A 21,438-nucleotide genomic window follows, 5' to 3' on the forward strand; every position below is an offset into this window, starting at 1 on the left:
GCCGGTCGGACCGGCAGCGGGAGCGGAGCGGAGCGGGCGGAGCCGCCGCGCCCGATTGGCTCCGGGCATCACATGCGGCGGGGCCGGGCCGGGCCGGAGCGGAACCGGAGCGGAGCCGGAGCCGGGCTGGGCACGGCAGCAGCGCAGCTCCTGCCAGCCATGAGGTCGGGCCGGGGAGACGGCACCTGCGCGGGGAGCTGAGCGGCCGCGGCGCCTCCCTCCTGCCGGCCCCGCCGCCCGGAGAGCGGCGAGGAAGGGAAGCCTTTTATTTTATTTTATTTTATTTTATTTTATTTTATTTTATTTTATTTTATTTTATTTTATTTTATTTTATTTATTTTTTATTTTATTTATTTTTTATATATATATTCTGGGGGGCAGGTGCGATCAATCCCGAGCCCGTACCCGAAGCCCCCGGAGGGAGAAGTGCCGTGCGCTGTGATGCGTCTTCCTCTCGCCTCGGCTGCCAGTTTGGATTGTAGCGCCCGGCTCCGTGCTCCGAGAGAATGGCTCGGTTCGGGGATGAGCTGCCAACGCGCTATGGAGGTGCAGGGCCGGCCGGGGCTGCGCGAGGGAGCAGCCGGCAAGGCGGCCCCCAAGCCGGCCAGAGGATGTACAAGCAGTCGATGGCTCAGAGGGCCAGGACTATGGCTCTCTACAACCCCATCCCTGTCAAGCAGAACTGCTTCACAGTCAACAGATCCCTCTTCATCTTCAGTGAAGATAACGTTATACGGAAATACGCCAAGCGAATAACTGAATGGCCATATCCTTTCGTGCAGGGCGTGCGGGGACAGCGGTGGGGGGGCAGAGAGACCCCGCTCGTCAGCCCGGGCTGCCACGAGCAGGGGCTGTGCGTGTGGGGCGGCGCGTGACGGGTGTGGGGCACGGCGCGGCGCAAAACGTAGCGGCTGTCGTGGGAAAGCGCTGCCGTAGGAAGCGCGGAGCGTGCTCCTCAATATTCCCGGGCGGCTGGGAGAAGCGCAGGCATTTCAGTGCCTCTTTAGGTGGGAAACATGTACTTGCATGGATTTGCATTTCTTAAAATGTAGGCTAGCTAAACGTGAAGGGGTCTGTGAGATTCGTGGGGATCAATCCTGGCCGTTGTATCCATCTTAGAGCCCTTTGACTCATCCTTCTCACTCTAGTTGAACAGAAAAGGGAAAATGGGATAAAAATGGTGACACCTTAGTATTAAAGCTGCATTGATAGTAGGGACGCTGATAACCAAGGTACCTCCTGAAATCCTGTTAATGCAACCACCACAGCTAGCCTTTTCCAGCACAGCCCCTCCTGAATCTATGTGAATCAACACAAATCCAGTCACTTTGATTTAAACGGCTAGCCTAAGCTTATGCTGTTCCCATGCACCCTCCCTGCAAAGAAAAAGGAAAAAAAAAGGCAAAGATCTGTGGCGGAGGGAGGCAGTAACTGGGGAGAAGGCTCATCTGCTGTATTGTGAAAGGGGCAGATGCTTTCTGTCTCAGAACCAGCTCCAGGGCCAAGTGATCTGCAGAGATCTTCCTCAGACGGGAGCTCTGCTTGTGATGCTGGCCGTGGCTTGTGGGGGAAGGCAGGCTCCTCTCCCAGGACTGCGTGAGGTTTCCAGGGAGTAGCTGTAGCGTTTGTGTGTGTGTGTGTGAGGCTACAGGAGCGCATTACACGGGGGATCTCAGGGGAGCGGGTGTTTTCTTTTCATTTGATAACGTGCACCTATTAATCCTCTGCGAACGGCAGCGCGGCCTCCTCCCAGCCTCCTAGCAACACTTTCCATTGACAGAGAGGCTGGCTCCCCTTCAGCCTTCCCTACCTTCCACCTCCAAAGGGACTAAAAGGCAAAACCCCCAGGCCAGCCTGTGAATGCATTTCCTTCCCACCYCAAAGCATGCATGCATCGATTGCTCTGTTCCTTTTACACAAAGCGCAGGAATTGCTGCCCTTCCACATCCATTTCTGCTTCCCTGCAGCAGGTCTGAATAAACAAGCTGCAAAGCCCCAGCGGCAGCTCGAATACTGTGTTTTTGATAGGGCTCGATGCAGCCTCTCCCTCCCTGCCGATCTCTATCGCCAAGCGCGGCGCGGGGGAGCCCCGGCGCTCCTCCGAAAGCCGCCGCTTCAGCAGAGCCACCAAATGTTCCCCGGAGCGGATGGGCTGGGCCGGGGATCGGAGCCGGTGTCTGCTCCAGGCGGCCGGCGGCGGGTGGGTGGACGCGGGGAAGGCTGGAGGGAAGGCTGGAGGGAAGGCTGGAGGGAAGGCTGGAGGGAAGGCTGGAGGGAAGGATGGAGCGGGCGGTGGGGAGGCGCCGCTGTCCGCGGTGCTGCGGGAGCTGCGCGCGGTGCCGGGCTCTGCGCCGGGCTTAGGCCGGGCTTAGGCCGGGGCCGGGGGCAGCTCTGCCTCCTCTCCCGCGTCCCCGCAGGGCGCTGCTGYGTGGGTTCCTGCCGGGAGCAGAGGATCCAGCCGCGCTCCAGCCCTCGGAGCTGYGCTGATGCTCCAAAGCTAAGTAAGTTTTCTAGCCCATCGCTTATTTGTGCTCTGTGCACAGGGAAAGTTGACAGGGAATTTCTGAACATTAAATCAGCAGAGGGCATCCAGTTCTATATCTAGTACCTTAGTCTATCAATTTCATTAAAAATAACAAAAATAGCTTTTTTGTTTATTTGTTTCTTTGATACCTTTGCTCGCTCCCTTTCTCCCAGCTCTGGCATTTCTTGAGCAGCTCGGATTCTTCCCAAGYTACCAACTCTCACAAAGAAATAGCTATTTTCCTACTTTTCTTACAAAGACACCCTTAGAAAGAACAGAGGAAATCAGAGACATTAAGTGTCCCCATGAGAAATGCAAGATGCTTGTATGCTCAACTAATGTAACTGTTTAGGTAGAAATTGAAGTTGGATGATGTTCTCCTTGTGTTGTCTAGTTTCTTCTTTAACTTCTGGTCCCCACTCCATTTGAATACATGATTTTAGCTACAATCATAGCCAACTGTATCGTACTGGCTCTGGAGCAACATTTGCCGGATGGAGACAAAACACCTATGTCAGAAAGATTGGTAAGTTGTATTTCTTTATTTTTTTTTTGGTTTTGATCTGATGCAAAAGGCAGTCAGTCTCCCAGGGCTGTGGGTGCTTGTATAAATGTTAAAGATCCGTATGCAAACAAATATTGAACCAACAATCAGAAACATAAGCCAGTAACAAGTATAACTATGAGCTCCTGATCCCATCAGCACAAGAAGGCTTCATTACTCCAGTCAATCCTGGCTAATTGCAGAAGAAATGGCCTTTAAAATACGATTGTGAAAGCAGCAAAGTTAGGTTGTCTACAGATCAAGATAGGGAGGGATGGCCAAGTGCTAGTTTTGTCTATAGAATCAAGTGAACATCTGCAGTATTTTCCCAGGAAGTGGTAGAACAGAAGAACCTTCTCAGTTCACCTGCCTTTCAGCTCTCTTTCTGCTATGGATGTGTCCCAARGATCTACACTACAAACTTGGGGCTTAGATGATAACATTTTCCTGACAAATAAACCCCAACTTACAGCGATAGTTTACCAGTTTATGACAATGAGCCAAATTATCCTATTTCAAAAGGATATGTAAGAATAGCTTCAAAATCTTTTTCTCATTTATCATCACTGTAAGAAAAATAGTAACATTCTGTTTTTCTCTTACTGATACTGATCTAGAATATTTTCCATGACTAAATGCCTTAGTGCTTGTGTATATTCAATGAATGAATAATAGAAATCTGTATATATTTTACATGTAGATATTAAATTATGCAAACAAAGATAATATTAGGCTTGCTGCCAGAAGTTAGGGACTCTGAATGTTGGTTGCTACAGTTTCCAAGGCTGGTCCATAGCAGTAGGCAGGACTGAGAATCTCGTTCTTCAGAAACAGGAATAAGACTCTGAGACCTCTAGAAAGCTATTCACGGACAGCTAGTTGATACTGCCTCCCATTATGTATTTGCTCCYATTTCCTGTCACCTAATATTGCAGTTGATTCGTCTTTTTCTTTTTGAACTAGTTCTATGTAAGAAAAGATGAGGAAAAATTAACAACTTATGCAATGTATTTTTTTTGGCCATTAGATGACGATATGTCTGTCTGTGTTTTGGGTCGTACTAGCAGGGCTAGTCTGGGTTGGTGAGAAAAGCACAGCTTTAGACCCCAGGTAAGGATCGAACTGGAGAAATGCCAGGGCTCCCTCCGTGGTTCATAAACATATGGGCTAGTGAAAGAGTGAACTAATTTTAGGATATGTTCTGTCTTGGTAACCCTTTTGTGCTATGTTATTTGTAAGCAGCAGTGGGCTTGGTTAGCATATTCCAATAGCCTACATATTGCTTAGAAGTTCCTCTATTTCCACAGCTCTATAAGGGGAACCAAAGGTTGATTTATTGGTCCTTTGCATTAATTGCTTCCTTGGTGCYCAGTAGTGCAGGCACCCCTTCAGTTCCTGCCCAAGTCACTGCATAGAGGGGACATTGACTTTACCACCAAGTAATGCAAGATATTTGAATGAGTTTATGCGCAGTTAAATGCATAAATGAGTTAAATTCACAGTCTTCATACTGCTGACTCTGCCTTGGTGATGGAGGAAGAATTAAACGCTGATTTATGTCCCCAAAGCCGCTGTGCGGCATTGCCTGTAATCCAGGTATTTTAAGGCCGTTTCAACTACAGCACATTTGTAATTCTCAATTCTAAAGTCGCTTACGGTAGCATAACCCTGCGAATCTTTACAAGACATGGAATATTTTTGGTTACTTTCAGTATGTTCTCTAACAATTATTCATTGCGAATATGACAAATTGCCTTTTGAAACTGAAAACAAATTGAAAACTCTGAACAGAATTCCCCTGTCCTTTCCACAATCATGATTTTTTTTTTTTTTTGTCAAGAGTAGAATATGCCCTTTTTGGTTAATACTTTATGGATATAGCCTCCCTTCTTTTGGGCTCATTAAAATCTGCAAATTGAAGGGAGGGTTCATTACTGAAGAGTTAATCAGATCTTAAGGACATAAGCTCCCTTTAGAACTGGGAGATTTGGGCAGAGGTGTTGAAGGAAAACCAACGTTGTCCAGGTACTTTGTGCCTCAGGAACAACAAACAAAACACTGTAAGTGTGTCTTTGTTAAAACTGATCAAAAGATGGAGACGACCAGTGATTTTTTTTTTTTCCTAATAAGAATTTCCTTGCAGTTCTCTTCCTAGAGACATCAGATATGAACCTGCAGTGCAGTTTCACGTGGCTATTTTCTATGCTCATGTGACCTGTCAAGTAGGGTTAATTGAACACATGGGATGAGCTAGAAATGTCTGAGAATATAGACAATATTCCAAGGACCAGAATGGCTTAGAATCATAGAATCCTTCGTGTTGGAAGGGACYGTTGGAGATCATTAGCCCAACCCCTCTGCACAGGCAGGGTCACKTAGAGCACGTGGCATCCAAGTGAGTTTTGARGATCTCCAGAGAGGGAGATACCACAACCTCTAAGCTRTAAGTTATAGCTATAAGTAATTGTTCTCGCTCCATTTTTCCCAGTTCCTGTGTGTAGCTTGTGGCACAGAAAAGCTGCTGGTAGTTACCTGGTTCTGGGGCTCCWTTAAGCTGCAGCTCTTTTCTCTAGAGTTTCTCCAGCACTCTACTCATATAAATGTTCTGTTCTGCTGGAACAAGAGGGGAGAGATAAGCCTGTAAATAAAATCCAAGGAAATGATACCAGCAGCAGGAAATTCTGCTATTCAGAGCCTGATCATTCAGACAGAACTGTACTGTCTCTGCGAATCAGTTAGTGGAAAAGTTTATTTGGCTCTGGAAAGGAAATTATGGTCAAAATGAAAATCCCAAGAAGACACAACTCTAGTGATAGAAGCATTTACCTTCAAATGGGTGTCTTGGCTGAAAGTCCTTGTTTTTAGGAAAGGGGATTAATCTTCCTGTCCCACCAGCAGGGGAACGACCCACCGGGTTCCCGCGTGTTCTGGGCTGGGGTGTCTCGTGCTTTGGCTGCTGGAACCGCTCACTCCACATCACTGTTTATTCACGGGCGCAGGGATGMTACAAACCCACCTCTCTGTCTCACTGGCTAATGCACTCAGCAGGGAGACAGAACTGGCTTTTCTCGGTCGCAATAAATTTTGCAGTATTAATACACGATGGAATGATGCCAACTGCAAAGACGCTGAGAGGGTGGCCCTGGATAGCTCCGAGCCGCAGATGTGGGAGGGAGCCTCACACCTGAGTGGCCTCGCAGGTGGCTGTGTTGCTCCCTGTGCCCTCACCTGCTCGTCCACGGCCTCGTGTGCTCTCCCTGCCTCCTCCTCCTCTCCTTGTGTTCCATGTGAACCTTCAGCGGATCTTGTGCTTGTCCCAGTCTGACAGAGATGATGACAGAAACACCTGCAGGACAGGAAGTCCCTTTCCCACCCCTGTCTTGCGCACACTGTGTTTGGAGACASCAGAGGCTTCTCTAGGAGGATTGTCTGTCATTGTCTCCTGGTTCCCCTGGATGGTTTGGACGTGAAAGCGGAACACAGCTGGTTCCTCATTTATTCAGCATGACAGCTCTTTCACTTGGCTAATGGATTTAATTCTTTATCCCAATCGCAGGCACTCCGTGGGGTCATATGTGAGCTGTTCATATTAACCTTTGCTTGAACAAAGCCTTATGCACTTGAACCTATCAAAGATGTCACATCCAAAGGCCAAGGAAGGACACTAGAACATGGACTAGGAATAGTAATGACTTTCCAGACCCAGAAGTGTTTTTTTTTCTGATTTGAAACATATTGATCAAACGCGTGTTTGGCCCAATGTCAAGTTTTTGTTTGTCCACAGCGAACAAGTTGCCTGCACAGCCCTGGCTGCTGCCCAGGTTCTCCACCTTCCTTCGAAGCATGCACACCAGCATTTGCCATTGCCTGCTTTTCCCCCTCTGGAGCCCGAGCAGGGACAGAGCTCTCAAAAGAGGACAGCAGGATTCCCATCCCGGATGCCCTCCTTGGGGCTGTCAGCAGAGCTGTGTCACTTTTGCTTTGCGTACGTCACTACCTAGCGGGGCATTAGTTTTATTTCTTATTCCATTCTTGTTATTGCCATTATCCTTAGGYTAAATCAGTATAAATTTAGGCTTTAGAAAGGAGGTGTTTTCTAGCCCATCCTGCTTTTCTAGCTACTCATTCCAAACCCACTYGGTGATATTTTTTCTTTTATAATAAATACCAAGCTGATTTCTGATTGTTCCTACTTCTTTGGAAGCTGAAAGGAACTTCTTTGACTGCTCCCTTAGACCTCAGCTACGCCCCAGCTTTGGGAAGGGGATATTCAGTAAAACCCTTGAGTACCTGAACCCTGCTTCTTTAAAGCTTAAGCAAATGAGGAGGAGAAGAGCATATATAGGTCTTCCAGGAAAATAGGAAGCAATGAGGGAGAGTGCATGTGAGTAAGGCTATTTTTGGGTGTGCAGAGCTATTCTGAGAGGCTCTTTAGCCTTAGTATAGAAGGAGGAATGGAAGCATGGGTTAGGAGGTCTTGTTTTGCMAAGGTTTTTTCTGCTCCTTGAACTAGAAAGTGGTGTGGGATTCAAGAGCAGCTAGATTAGGCTCCTGGGGAAAAGCCTCCTGTGCATATATAGCCCACAGCTGAAGAGATTTCCTGCTGGGCCTTGAGAGGAATGGGAGGAGGACCTGGGAAGGGAGGGGAGATGAGAAAGTTGGAGAGGACTAGCCATAGGATAGAGCAAGCTGAATGCTATGGGAGAATTGCCTAGCTGTGGTGAGGTAAGGTGCTATTCTGYAAGAAAGAAACTACTTAATTCTGATACTGATGAAAAATATGTCCAGGTGTAGCTATTTTCAGCAGTTTAACATTATGTTTGGTGGTTAGTGCTTTAAGGAGAGCTGGGTGTATRTGAGGGTGCTAAGTGCGTGACCACCTTCTCCATGTGAAAGCCTGGCATTCTGCAGCAAATTCCCTGCCCAAAGCGTAGGTCCATGTGCCCGAGTGAGGTTGTGTGRATGGGTTGCCGTGCTTGTGAAATACATGCTTGTGTCAAAACGGCTCTGTGCTTTGTTCTGTGGCTGCAAGACTTGACATTCAGAGTCTTTCTTGGTTTTGTTTTGCATAAAAATCACCTAAAAATCATCTTTTGTCATTAGRTGAATTATATAATGTAGGATGCAAACACTTATGTGCCAGATGGGAACTTGGCTCTCTGTTTATAATAGCCAGAAATGCTGGAGCCACTGGGACAGTGATTTCTAATATTCTCATTTGAGAATTTGCTTCCTTTYGGGTTGGGTTGCCTTGCCTTAATTCTGTTGACTTGAAATCATAGACCTAAGGCACTTTTGAGAATTGAATACAGGTGCCAAAGCTAATTAAGATGTTACTGAAATTGATGCTTGGTTTTTTTTTTTTTCACCTCTTGCCTTGTTCCCATTTTTTGCTCCCCTTCTTCCAACATCGAATGATTCTATTTGGCGTTGAATTTGTGTTGAGTAAAATTTTRGAGTTTAAACTCTATCTTCTTTCCAGTGATCTGAGGACATGAAGCTGTGGCCCTATAATGTCTCTCACAAGCCCTTAAGCTGTGCTGGGGGTTTGAGCCAAAGCTACTGCTCCCCTTGTCAAAGGCGAAGGGATTTTTCTCCTTGAGTGAGGGTCAGATATAACAGTGAAGTTCCAATGGATGATGTACCCGGTACAGAAGTTAGGAACACGGGGCTGGTACTGTCTGGGCAGACATGCCAAGATACCTCTGTTTTCTGAATGATTTCTAAAACCCTTTTTCTCTGTCAATAACTTCAGAAGTACGTGATCCTCAATTTTAAAGCTTTTTGGAGCAAAATTTCACTCTTAAAATTCTCCCTGGAATCTTGAGTAACGGTGAAGTGTGGAGTGAAAACATCAGAATAAAGGCGAGTAACTTAAAATGTGCAAAGCCAAAGAAAGTCCCAGGTTCCTTCTCTATTCTTAGGTCTGAAACTTAATCCTGGAGATTTCATCTCTGTACAGAAAGCGGAGAGGATGTGAAGTCTATTCATGTAGTTGTTTGTATGAGACTTGATGCCAACACAGAAGTCTAGGTATTTCCTTGACACTTTGGATTTTTATTCTCTTTTAGGATGACACTGAACCGTACTTTATTGGAATATTTTGCTTTGAAGCTGGTATAAAAATCATCGCCCTAGGCTTTGTTTTTCACAAAGGTTCTTATCTCCGAAATGGTTGGAACGTGATGGATTTTGTTGTGGTCCTCACAGGGTAAGTGGCTTATTTCTGTCCTAAGTTTATGAGGGATTYTTGTGTTCGTGTGAATATATACATATATAATATATATGTATTTCATATAAGCTGGAGTGGGAGTGATTCTCGTGAACTAGTACTCTAACATCACATTTTTAATTTTGTCTTTAAATAGTGGCTATTGTGCTGAATGAGTCATGTTCAGAATGCTGTTTGAACTAACTGAAAATAGGTTTTGGAGGATATTTATTTGTAAATCTGCTGTCGTGTATCTTACCCAGATGCTCGCTGTTGTTTCTCGGGCTTTGCGGGTTATAATTACCGATAGGTACCTGAACGTCATTTAAAACAAATTATCTTCTGTTATTCAAGTGATTTAAAAAAATGAACACGAGGGAGACGCAGCAGATTGAATGTGTTCCGTTTTTAAGCTATTGTAACTTTGAAATTGATGAATTGATGAGTTTGGTCTATTTAAACAAAACCTTTGTACAAAAATAACTCGGAGGGTGCGTGTCTTAAAAAGATGTAGCTGAAAACATTATTTGTGCATTGAAATATTATTTCTTCAAAATATTTATAGCTCTCTTTTATGCTGTACCTTGCAACTATTTCTATCCATATTTATGTAATTTAAAGCTAGCCAGTAATGAAAATATAAGCACTTTAATTCTTATATGTATGAATTGTACTTTTAAGCTCTGGAGTAAATACTAGTTTCCAAAGRTCTGTTTGACCTGATCTTATCGCCTTCGTCTTGCAGTGATTTTAGTGTGATATTTCCCCTATGTTCATATTCAGCCTAAATATTCATTAGATGCATTATCACTGTAATTCTATTTGCATTCAGTGTGCCATGTGATATGGCAATTGAGACACCAAAGGGAATTTTTCATATATTGAGAATAAAATATATACAGAGCGTTTGGCCTTCCTGCTTCTGCAGCTGGATATTTAATCAATAGAAATTTCTGTGGAGCCGCAAGGAGAATCAGATTTACCTACTTGGAAAGACAGAGGATACCAGGATGAGAGGAGAATTAGTGCGGAGGCTGCGATTCTTTTGCACCGATGATATGTTCTGGTTCTTGGTTTGCGCTMTGCCCTTTTGAGCGTGTTAAATAAACAGACTCTGATTGTGGAGAGGACTTGGGCACATGGTTTAATTTATCCMTCAGCGAGACATTCAAATCCAAGTTTCAATGCAGCCAACTCCTGTGGGTCTGTGTGATTAGAGCCGAGTTTAAATCGGAAAGCTCCGYAGACCTGCAGCCATATTGCTGTTTCTTCAGGCTTGTTTCAGATCCGGGTTTTATTTTTCTTGCAAACGTAGACCAAGAATTAGACTATATAAGTCTCGGGAGCTGTCTAACTGAGCRAGGCCCCAAGTTTTGCCCTGGCATCCGAGCTGCCTTGCGTGTGTCACGCGTGTGGAGCCATCCCTGAAGGTGCCAGGCGGGAGGCAGGACGTGGGCATCTCGCTGGTGCCAGTCCTGCTGCAAGTGCCGCGCGCGGCGCCGCTTGATCTCAGCGCCTGGCCTGATTAGTACCAGCCTGATTAGCCAGCTCTAATGAGGAACCCCGTTGCCATCTGCAAACACGTGTATTCTTTTGAAGTCCAATCCTGTTAACGTCAAAGCTGCTGGTTTCCAGTGGTGATACTAGCTGGGTTGTATTGAAATCCTCTTGTACGCGGGCTTCCCACCGGGCAGGCAAGGAGGGGAAGGTGAGGTGTAAACTAGAGACCTTAAGCCCAAGAGTTATCTTCAGAGGGGAGATCCACAGGCCTTTAATCCTGCAGCTCATGGGCTGAATTCAGCAAAGGCCTCGTTCACGCCTAACCTGGGGTGTCTGAAGGGGTCTCACCGGGAACGCAGCTCCTGGGCACTGGCCGAGACAAACCTTCCTGAACCTGGGCTGTTCTTGCTACCCCCGTGAGGAGGTGAAGGGGCCTGTGGTGAGAAATAAGTGAGGTATCTGCAGCTTCACACAGGATAAGAAAGCAGGGTTTTCTCTGTAGCCTCTTGTATTTTACTTAGGATTTCTTAGGTGATTAATATGTTCTTAACCTGCTCTGGTTTTGCTGGGGCTCTGTGCTAGAGAGCAAGCACTGCTTCTCCTTGGGCTTGCTTTGCTGGCCAGAAATCCTTTCAGCCATGGTCTTCTCCAGCTCTACTCACCCGTTCTCAAGGGGAAGTCTGAGCRTTTTCCTGGAGGGAGGTGTCAACCTGGGCTTTCTGCTGCGGCCCTTCAGAGGCCAGTTGCTGAGAAGGAGTATTTACTAATAACAAACCAYGCTGCTTCTCCGGGGAGGCTCTGCAAGAGGTGGCACGAATGGAGCTTGAATTCTGCTTTCGGTGGAAGATGATCTTGGGTCTGTTTGTTTCAGAAAACAATTAGATCAGGTTCTGTAATGTACCGAAATMTTAAAAATAAGACAGAAGTAAGCTTGCACTGAGTGCATTCCTATAAATATAGGTAGGTAGGATATCAGTTTTTGCAAAACCTATTCAATATTGAAAACCTATTCAGTATTGAAAGCTTTCCTCTGCCATGTGTGCAAAGTCTCTATTAGAAAATGTTACTTAATGGTTCACAGACAGCAATTTAAACTGATCTTCGATATCATAGATGGATTTTGATTTCTCATGTTTCCCACTTAATCAGAAAAGATCCTGAAAGGGCATTTCACGATAACGCGTGTGGGATTGTATACCTGCTAGACCTGTTGAGTGTGCCTCTTTATTTAGATGGTGAATGTGAGAAAATGTGATCCCCCCYGGCTGCTTCTAGCTGAAAACCGTCAGAGCAGACAGCAGCTTTGCTCCCATTTGCTGTTTCCATAGGAAGAAGCTCAGTCAGAGTCTGTGTTTTGGAGGAGGCTCTGGGGGAAGGCTCTGCATTTATTGAACCTACCCCATGGGAATTCAAGTGATCGAGAAGTAACCCTTCCCACCTGCTTTTTTCTCACCCCCTCTCCATTTTTCCTCACCCAAAACCTGCTTACTGGTCTTATTGATAAGCGCATATATGTATTTTTTTCATAAGCCTGTGGTGATAGGCATTGTCTGTCAAAATCAGCTGCTAGAACTTGTTAATCAGAAAATAAATCAGGGTTCTGCTGCATGCAGCCAGGATCAATATCCTATTGAGCTAAGCTGGAGTCTAATAGATTGAGGTCCAAAATGGCTTAGTTTGTTCCAGAAAGCGCTCCCTCGCTTTCTTACCACAGCAATGCCACGTGTCGTTCTCATTTACTTTCAGGGAAGCCTGCTGATTTGCTCTTAACAAAGCTCTGGGAAAATAATAGATTTCTACTCCTGGGAAGATTTTCTCTTCTCTATGGTTTTTCATCAGYTATTTGTTGTGCACCCCTTTTCTTGTAGATGAGTATTGAGGAAAGCTGTCCTGCTGTGATGTGCCAGTTGCTATTGTGGGAAGACATGTGTATATTACAGCTCCCGTTCACTTTACCTTCTCTTTTTTTATGGGCTTACATTTGCTCCAGCGATGACATTACCCATTAGCAGCTCTAAATCACACAGAAATGGAACTGTCCGAGTGGTCTGGAATTATATGGTCGTATCACATTTATTTTCAAGAGAACTCTGTCTGTTCTTGCAGGTTGTCTTGGGATGGGCACCTCAGAAACCTGTGTTGTGCTAGGGAACAGAGCCCTCCCCACATCCAGGCTACTCATTTATCTGGCAATGGGTGCAGATATGACGGATTCAGGACTGGTAGGATTAGGATGTGTTGCGTGCMCCTTATTGCACATAAATTATTTTTGTATCCCAAACTTTGGATACAATGGTCCAATCTGCTACTGGGTTAGAACACAAATGTCCTTTTTGGCAATGGTGATTGCTGGGGGAAAGAATTGAAAACAAGACATGTATAAATGATTCGTACCATCCCTCTTTGCAAAATTCAGAGCTCTAAGAATACTGGGAAAAATATGTCTGGCTTTTAAATCTATTGATCCAGAGGGACTGTTTCTTGGTGGTTTTTTGGACCCTAGTTATACTTTTGGGTCCATTTTGTTTTGGGCAATGTGGGTCCCATGATATTATTACACACCACAAGCTACAGGAGAAGGTGCTGCTTATTTCTTATTTGGACCACTAGCTGCCTGAGCTTTTACTGGCTCCCTCTAGGTCTTGCTTAAGGAAACGTGGGGAATAATTATGTCCTTTTCTGCATACTTATGCTCTTAGTCTCTAACGTTTCCCTTGCAGGGTCCTAGGCTGTCCAGCTTCCCTTGATGRGAAGATGGTCCCTGTGCCCTGGATCTCCAACATTCTTGTTCTGGGCCCTTCCTAGTTCTATTTTATCTGTTTGAGATCATAATTGCAATCACGTGTAGTCTTTGTCCAACACCAAAAGTTGCTACTGATGTATAATTAAATGGAGCACTTAAGAATCATGTTGTGCTATGTATGAACAGAGTTAATTTTTATTTATAGAGTTAATTTTTTTTTTTTTTTGTATCAGCCCGGATTGGACACTCCATAGGTCCTGGTGGTGTCCTGAGCCAGTCAGATAGCTCCTGGGTCCCTGGGTGGGACTGGCAAAGCTAACGTGTGGCAGCCCTGGAGCAGCCAAGTACCTGTCACTGACAGAATAGACAAAAGTCTATTCCTGATGTCTTAGGATTTGGGGAACAAATCACAAAAGCTAGAACTATCTTGATTCAAAAATCTGCTCCTAGGCTACTGAAATGTAAATATTCTAGAAGGTAACTTCTCTAGTAGCCTAATAAGGACCTAATCATCCTTGCTGGTAGCTTTGCTAGTTACCAGGATCATCATAATGTGTAGGCAGTTAGAGATGCTATTTTTGGAGCTGTCTGAGGAGCAGCAGCCTCGGTTGCAGTGATGACTGTAGCAGGGGGAGGTACATGAGCCATCGTGCCTAATCTGGGCTATGGAGTCCTGATCACTGAGCTCGAGGTGCATGTGCCGCTTAGACAGGGTGTGGGGTCTGATGTGATGGAAGCATCTGCAAAGTGAATGTCTGTGAGGGCTGGGACTCCTAAAGCTGTCAACCATGCATGGTTGTCTGTAGTATCTAGTACTTTCTTACATGCACATATTTCTAGGCATTCCCAAGCCTTTAGACTAGCATGTCTGCCTTGCAGGATCCTGTGTGACTGCAGCTTGAGTGTCCTCTCCCCTAGTAACTCTAGGATAAATCATTTGAAAAGTCAAGCAAGTATTTGGATACACTTCAGCTCTGCTTTTGACAGTAGGCTCACTTTCCCTATTTAGACACCTAAGGAGTAAAGGAAGTAGGAGCAGGGAAATGCGGATTTCTCTCTGCTTAGTTCTTGCATGGAGTTTCTGGTCCRTCTCTGCTACAACGCAAGGCTGAGAGGCAAGAAGAGCTGGGGAAATGGATGCTTTAAGAGGAACGAACTTCATCTTGATAAGTTATCCCAAGGGACACGAGTAAGCCTCTTTGCATGGTTATACAGCATGGAGGGTGACGGACGAAGGCTGATTGCTATTAGCATTGCACATGACTCATGCTAAGAGCAAAGGCTCTGTGGAGCCTTTAATGGAGCTGATTCCTGTTTTCAATGTCTTTTATGTTCCAGTGATGGATGGATACTTGCTGGTACAGAAAAGCTGAGGGTATCTTCTGAACTAAATCAAAATAAAGAAAAAAAAWATATGGCAAGGCAGAGGAAAATCRCCTGAATGCAAGGTGTGAACAGGAGATCAGATCTAGCTGAGGCTGGGAACAGTAATGAAGGAAGACTAAAAGCTGCTGTTTCTCTTAAGGCAGAGGCTGGTTGGTGAGGGGAAGGGAGGAGGTCATCTGAGGACTCGGTTTGAATAGGCTGGATTAGTTTGAGGTCTATTGTCTATCGCTTGASCATCTGGTCTCTTGGAAAACTGAAGGCATCCTAGGTAGGTGAAGACGCAGACTTTGGAGGAGAAGACACTAGAGACTAGCTAAGCAAGTGAGAGTAACTGGATGGTTGGTAAATTAGGAGGGACCTCTCTGAGCAGCGGAGGACTCTGGGCTATGCTTAAAGGGGGGCTGAAGATGGACCCTAATTGTTAAAGGAGAACCTGAAGGTAGGGCTGGCTGTTCCTTGGCAGAAGATACCAGACTCAAGGCATGGGCTTACTCCCTTCTGCTCTCCCTCTTGTGACAAGCTGAGAATTTTGGGTCAAAGTATCCTCAAGGGCAAGTAGATAATGAAATTGATGTGCTGCTTTCTTGTTAAAGTGACTGCAAGGTATTGAATACCTGGAATGTGAATTGATAAATGAGTAGTATGGCACAACAACAAGCCAGAAAGATGAGGCATCAACATCAGCTCCTCTCCAAAGAGAGAGGAAAGAGAAACRTATTTCAGATTTCCATCTAGTGCAGCTTTTTGGGTTTGAGCATTTTAATGCTTCTCTGAAGCTTTTTTTCTGACAGAGAGGAGTGGGTTCTTCCCAGGGTTCTTCCTTCTCTTGTCCACAGGCCCTGTTATGATTAGCTCTGAGGATTATGCAGCATTTCTCAAGTCTTTGTTTTCTAAATGCTGCTTCTGATGCTGTGTTCCAGTTCCCAAGTGGTCGGCCTTGATGACAAAGTGGCAGCTCATCTGAGGTGATAAGAACCTGACTGTGATTGTCGAAATGTATGAGGATTTGGAAAATCAGCCTGCTCGTAGCTGTAATGTAAKCCTAGCTACCAGGGATAACAACCTCTCATTCACCTGTGCATCCTTGGTCCACTACTGACCCCAAATGTTTTGAGCGCTTTGGACCATTGCCTTCCTCAGGGCTCTGCAAGGGTCAGGGAAGCTCAGCAGAGCCCAAATACCGGTTAACTGTTGTGTTCTTTCTGGACTGCTGCCGAGGTGTGTGAAATGGTCTGGCTGGGCTGGGGCTTAGTGCTCCTTTGCTAGAACATGAAACCAGGAGAATGGGTTGCTTCAGGGCTCTTCAACTAACTCAAGCTCTAAGATCCACCTTGGTACTTCAGTAATTCAATGCTCTTTGACATCTGACGTATGCTCTTCACCTCAGCCATGCTGGAGCTGCTCTGTGCCCCAGTATGAGCTGGTTGGCATGACCCATGGCTGCAGCTGGCAACGAATGTCAGGGTTTGTCCTACCCCACTCCTGTTCCTGTGGGCAAGTAGTTGGGCAAATGACATCCCATTGGTTTTGATAATAAAGTTCCTGCAAGGGGATACAGAACAGTAAGCATTAGTACAGAAATAAGGGTTTATGAACATGTTTTGACCTAGAGGAAATATTGAGACAAAGACTTCAGCACAGAGACAATTTGTAGATKGCTAAGACTAGGAAATATCAGAAATGCATGGACATAGCCGGGATCCTGGATTCAGAGAACTCAGAGTTCAGAAGAACTCAACTAGGAGCTCTCAGCTCAATTTTCAGTGTTTTTTAAGAAAAGAGGGGATGGGGAGGAGGGAAGGGGAGAAAGTGTCCCAAGAAATTGCCATTTGGCTCAGGTCACCATCGTGAACATCCTGAACTGATACCCTTGATTAAAGTTCTGCTTAGGACTGGAAGCCTAGAAAGAACGCTGTGAAAATGATTAAAGGGTTTCGTTTAAGGAGAAATGAAAAGGCTGGGAGTTAAAATTATGAGGAAACTCTCATAAGAGTGAGACAGCTTATTTAAAAAAGAAAAGGGGGGGGGGGGGGATGAGCTGTGCATCCCTATCTATTTTGGCAAGAATCAAAAAGAACCAGCAAGGAAATTGAAGTTTTAGAACCTCTTTGCTAATGGAAATGTAATTAACACATGGAAGCTGCTGTCACAAGAATTCACTTAATCTTAGATGGTCTGTTTTGGATCTATAGACCTATAGATATTCACTAGAAAGGAAATGGATTTTTTTTTGAAGAGGATGATTAGGCTCTTCCTGATGCTCCCTGAAAGAAGTTAGGTGGAAATTTGAACAGCCTGTTTCATAATTGTCCTTTGCATTATCTTGTAATTTCTTCTGAATCATGCTGGAGACATGATTTTGGAGCAGCAATCCCATCTATTACAGCAAAATGCAGTTGTGTATGTCAAGGGCTAAACTTTGTCTTTGTATACATGAAACGATATCGTAGAAGTAGTGGTATTCTACCACGTAGTGTCTGATTTAAGGATCAAATGTCTTCTTGAAAGCTGTGCTAAAGCTGATAGAGAAACTTTAATATCCTGGTGCTGTTCTAACTGTGTCTGCAAACCTTGCAGTCCTAGTCTTTGAGAAGAGATTTCTGTTGGAAAATTGTCACTTGCTTAAAAATTAAACTGAAATATTTTCTAATGAAGTAGATGCCACTTACGTAAGTGACTTTCTCTTCATAGAGGAGCATGTTCTGGCTAGGTGTGGAGGAGTTACTGTCCTTTCWGTGGTGGGGCATTGCCTTGATCTCACTTTGGGAGGGGCAGATTCTCCTTGGCTGCAGTCTCAGACCCTCTTTTGGGGATTTGGAAAATGGAAGCAGGTTCTGCAGATGAAATAACCTTGTCAGAAGGTGGCTCTGTCCTGAATGAGACTTAAAAGCATGTCCAAAAGACTCCAAAAGCRTATGCAGCTGCCCAGAGTCGGGCACCAAAGCTCTCGAGCTAAGTGAGTGTCACCAAACCTTGCTCCTGATGCCAAGACAGATCTGTGCTGCGTTTCTGGCCTCAGGCACGGGGTGAAAGACGCTAGCCAAAGGCTCTGTAAAACTGTAGCAAATCATCTCTGTATTGCAATGAAGCTAATGGTTTTGGCTAGTGCTTTTGGTAAATACTTAACCGCTCTCTCAATGGCCATCAGGAGCTCAGGGAAGCGGTGCAGTGAAACGCCTGAGTCTTGCATGGATCTATACAGTTGTACTGACTTCTATGGCTATGTGTTCTGCCTCTTCACGGAGGTCATATTGCAGATAAGGTRGAAGTTTAACAAGCTTCCTAAATATATTTTAACCCAATTATCTTCAAGAGATTGTAACCATGTACTCCAAATAAAGGATGCTGTATTGGCCTGAAAAACTTAGCTGCTAATCTGCATAACTCAGGGTCGATGTTATCTCAACTGAGGGGCAGGTGTTGGAACAAAATGCTCTACCTTCCTTGTCTGCTGATGCCAAATCCCAATTCTTGTTTACCCATTTCTTGGGCAGGGGATTTTAGCAGGAAGAAATCCTCAAGTTCTTTGGCCAGGTGCATTCCCAGATGGGCCTGGCCCAATGAATTCAGAGCTCATTGCACAGTTTTAATATAATAAGGTGCTTCAGTTGGCTATGTACAGTTTAAGAGGATTTGGAAGTAGTAAACTTGGCTACTAGTTGTGGAAAACATAAAGCCACTCCATGATCCACCAAGTATATTATTAAAAGAATACTGTATTTCTTCCTAGGTTACAACATTAAAGCTAATTATAACAGGTATAAAATTATGATAACCATGACTTTCACAAGAGGTGAAGAGGACAAAGGAAGCTCAGCATGAGCCAATTTCCTTGCTTTAATTGGAAGGTATGAAAGAATATGAGACTATAGCACTGGATAATGCTGCCTCAGATGGATCCAGGATAATGTAGGTTCAGTTCTCTTGCCTAGCAGATAGAGCAAGAGTGGGATATTTGAGTGTCTTTTTTGCCTTAATTGCTTAATTGCATGACTTCAGGACAATGATTTCTCTTCTGCGTCCATATTTTGCCTCCTTAAAAACGACGGTAAGGGTGTTATCCTAATTCATGCTGTAGTGGTCAAAATTGCCGGTTGACAGGATTGTAAAGAAGAGAGTTTAAAAGTGTCTCAAAGTAAAAGTAAGTCTTTAAAATGACATCTTGAAATCAAATGAGAATTTGAATCAGAAGTAAAATAGATGGTAACAATAATCTAGAAATGCAGCTGCTCGCTCACAGCGAGTGGGAGACCCTTCCACGGAGCTCAGCATTCACGTACCACGGGGAATGTGTTAAAACAACGGCGTGCCACGTGGGAAATCGCAAATGTAGGTGTCTGTCAGCTTGTAACCTGAGGGAAGATTGGACCTCTGGGGGAGGTGACATGCAGAGAGTCAAAATGTCCAGAACTATTATCACTAACTGGCTGCGTAAAGGAGGAGTGGCTCCATTTTTGCTGGAACAGAGAGATGTGATGGAGCAGAGGAATGTCATCCACAAGAAACCTGTCTTAAGGGTCATGTCCTGGGCTTTGAGTTGCTTGAAACACATATAGATTTTGAAAGGATATAGCTCAGGGAGTGCACAGGGAATGAATAGAAGGAGATGTTGGATGTCCTTGCCTCGTACCTCTTCCCCATGAGAAGGATGGAGGTTGTAAGCTGCTGAATCCATTGGCTTCCCGGGCTCAGTGGCTTGGGTTTCGGATGTCTGATCTAAGAAATTGGCCAATGTCTGCTTGGCGCTAAGGAGGATTTTTTTTTTTTTTTTTTTTTTTTTTAATCCTGGAAGACCTCCAGCTCATCACATAGTCTTCTTGTTTGTAATCCCTCTGGAGTTGCCCTCTGGTCTTGCTTGTGTCTGAAGGATGAAAGAACCTTCCCTTAGAATGGGAAATTATTTTATTTATTTATTTATTTATTCTTTTGTAGTTGCAAACTTCTGGTCTTTAGCAGTGACAGATTTAATGCTATGTGTAGCAGAATATGGGGAGTTTAACTTCCTTGAGCCTTCCTCAAGGCTCAGGAGTACCTCCTTTCCTGTTGTCAGGAACTGAATATCCCCCTGCATCTTTGGAAACCCTTGTTACTAGGGAGGAAGGTTTGGGTGAGGCTTAATTTCAGTCTAATAGCCTGTTAAAATCTTCACATCATTTCTTTGAGAATGCCATTAAAAATCAATTACACTAATGGGACTCAGTTGGAGATGATCTGAAATATGGATGGGAATGAGAAAAGTGACTTTGCAMAACTGGGCCCTTGGTTGTGCAGCTATGACCAGGAAGAGCAACAGAAGCAAACGTCAGGTTTTGCACGTTAGATACAGACCTTTGGTTTTGTCAGCTCTGCAGAAGCCAGCCGAGCTGTTCAGGCACAGCTGGTGAGTCTCAAGCACGTGCATAAACCTATCGCCAGTGGGGTTAGGAGGGAATAAACCTCTTTTTAGAGGTGATGCTACAACAGTACAGTTAAGCTTATCTAAAATCAACCCGTCATCATTGTCAGGCCTTGATCATCCAGTTCTGACTACACAGCAGATATGTCCCATCTAGGGATGTCTGGTAGTCCTTGCTGCTGGTGCTGCTGYGAGCCTGCCGTGTCATCAAGCATGACAAGTGCTTCCACCCCTGTCCCAAGCCAAGGGACGGTCTGGTGAGTGGGTGTGAGCGTGGGCAGTGGGCACCRGCTSTGCTGCATGATGGGGAGCATGGGCYGCGTCACTGGCCTCTCCAGGCTCTCGTCTGTGGAAAAATCAGCTCTCCCCAGCTGTGTAAGGGTCATGCACATCCGCGCTCCCAATTTCCACATGGAAAATGGCTCACATGCCTATCATCTTTTAAAATATTGGTAAGTTTTTGCTGGCCAGTGCTTTTTTTTTTTTTTTTTTCCCTTAAAACATGAATAACTTCTGAGAGCTGTGTAGAGTATTATGAATCTTTGTGGCTCGGTACAATTTGCAGGCTAGTTCATCACTGTCTTGGTAAGGGGAGCAGGGCATGCTGGAGATGGCCTGCTCTTCTCCCACCTGTGCAGCAGTGATGATGCAGATCTGCCTGGAAGGGAGAAAAAYGCGGGGTAGGCAGGGTAGGTAAAGAAGAATACTGCTATGGAGCAGCATGCTTAGTTTCAACAACTGGAATCCAGTTCTCATTCCTAGATGCTTSTCTGCTTCCATGTGTTCATCTTGGTCAGGCACCATGGGTCGTGTTTACCTCCTTCTGCAGCGATGAAGGGCTCTACAAGAAAAAAAGCAAACAATGAAACCATTAAAACACTGCCCAAACCACCAGAAGTGGGAGGAGAAGCCGCAAGATTGCTCTGTCCTTCTTCTTTGAAGGACTTGACCAAAATGCAGCTAGAAGATGCCATCCATCACCTTAGTTAAAGTGTCAAGGTCAGATAATGAGTAGAAAACTGCTGACTTGATCCCTTCCACAGAGAGATGTCCTGTGCAAGGGCTGCAGCCAGTGTGGTTTTGTTGCCCTTAATATCTCAGGACTGAAAGCTAAGGAGGCAGGTGAGCGTCCTCC

The 21,438-nt window shown here is 45.0% G+C and overlaps 1 protein-coding gene across 1 annotated transcript in view; it reads left to right on the plus strand.

The window, feature by feature from the left end:
• The first annotated feature begins 506 nt into the window (after positions 1–506).
• Positions 507–21,438, plus strand: part of CACNA1B (calcium voltage-gated channel subunit alpha1 B) — a 253,389-nt gene continuing 232,457 nt past the window's right edge. Inside the window, exons 1-3 of the mRNA XM_026049162.1 lie at positions 507–766; positions 2,945–3,050; positions 9,140–9,279. Coding sequence (XP_025904947.1) covers positions 507–766; positions 2,945–3,050; positions 9,140–9,279 — 506 coding nt within the window. The remainder of the gene's footprint in view (positions 767–2,944; positions 3,051–9,139; positions 9,280–21,438) is intronic.

This window comes from Nothoprocta perdicaria, unplaced genomic scaffold (assembly GCF_003342845.1).
Source record: "Nothoprocta perdicaria isolate Ctin4 unplaced genomic scaffold, notPer1 scaffold_6, whole genome shotgun sequence".
NCBI lineage: Eukaryota > Metazoa > Chordata > Aves > Tinamiformes > Tinamidae > Nothoprocta > Nothoprocta perdicaria.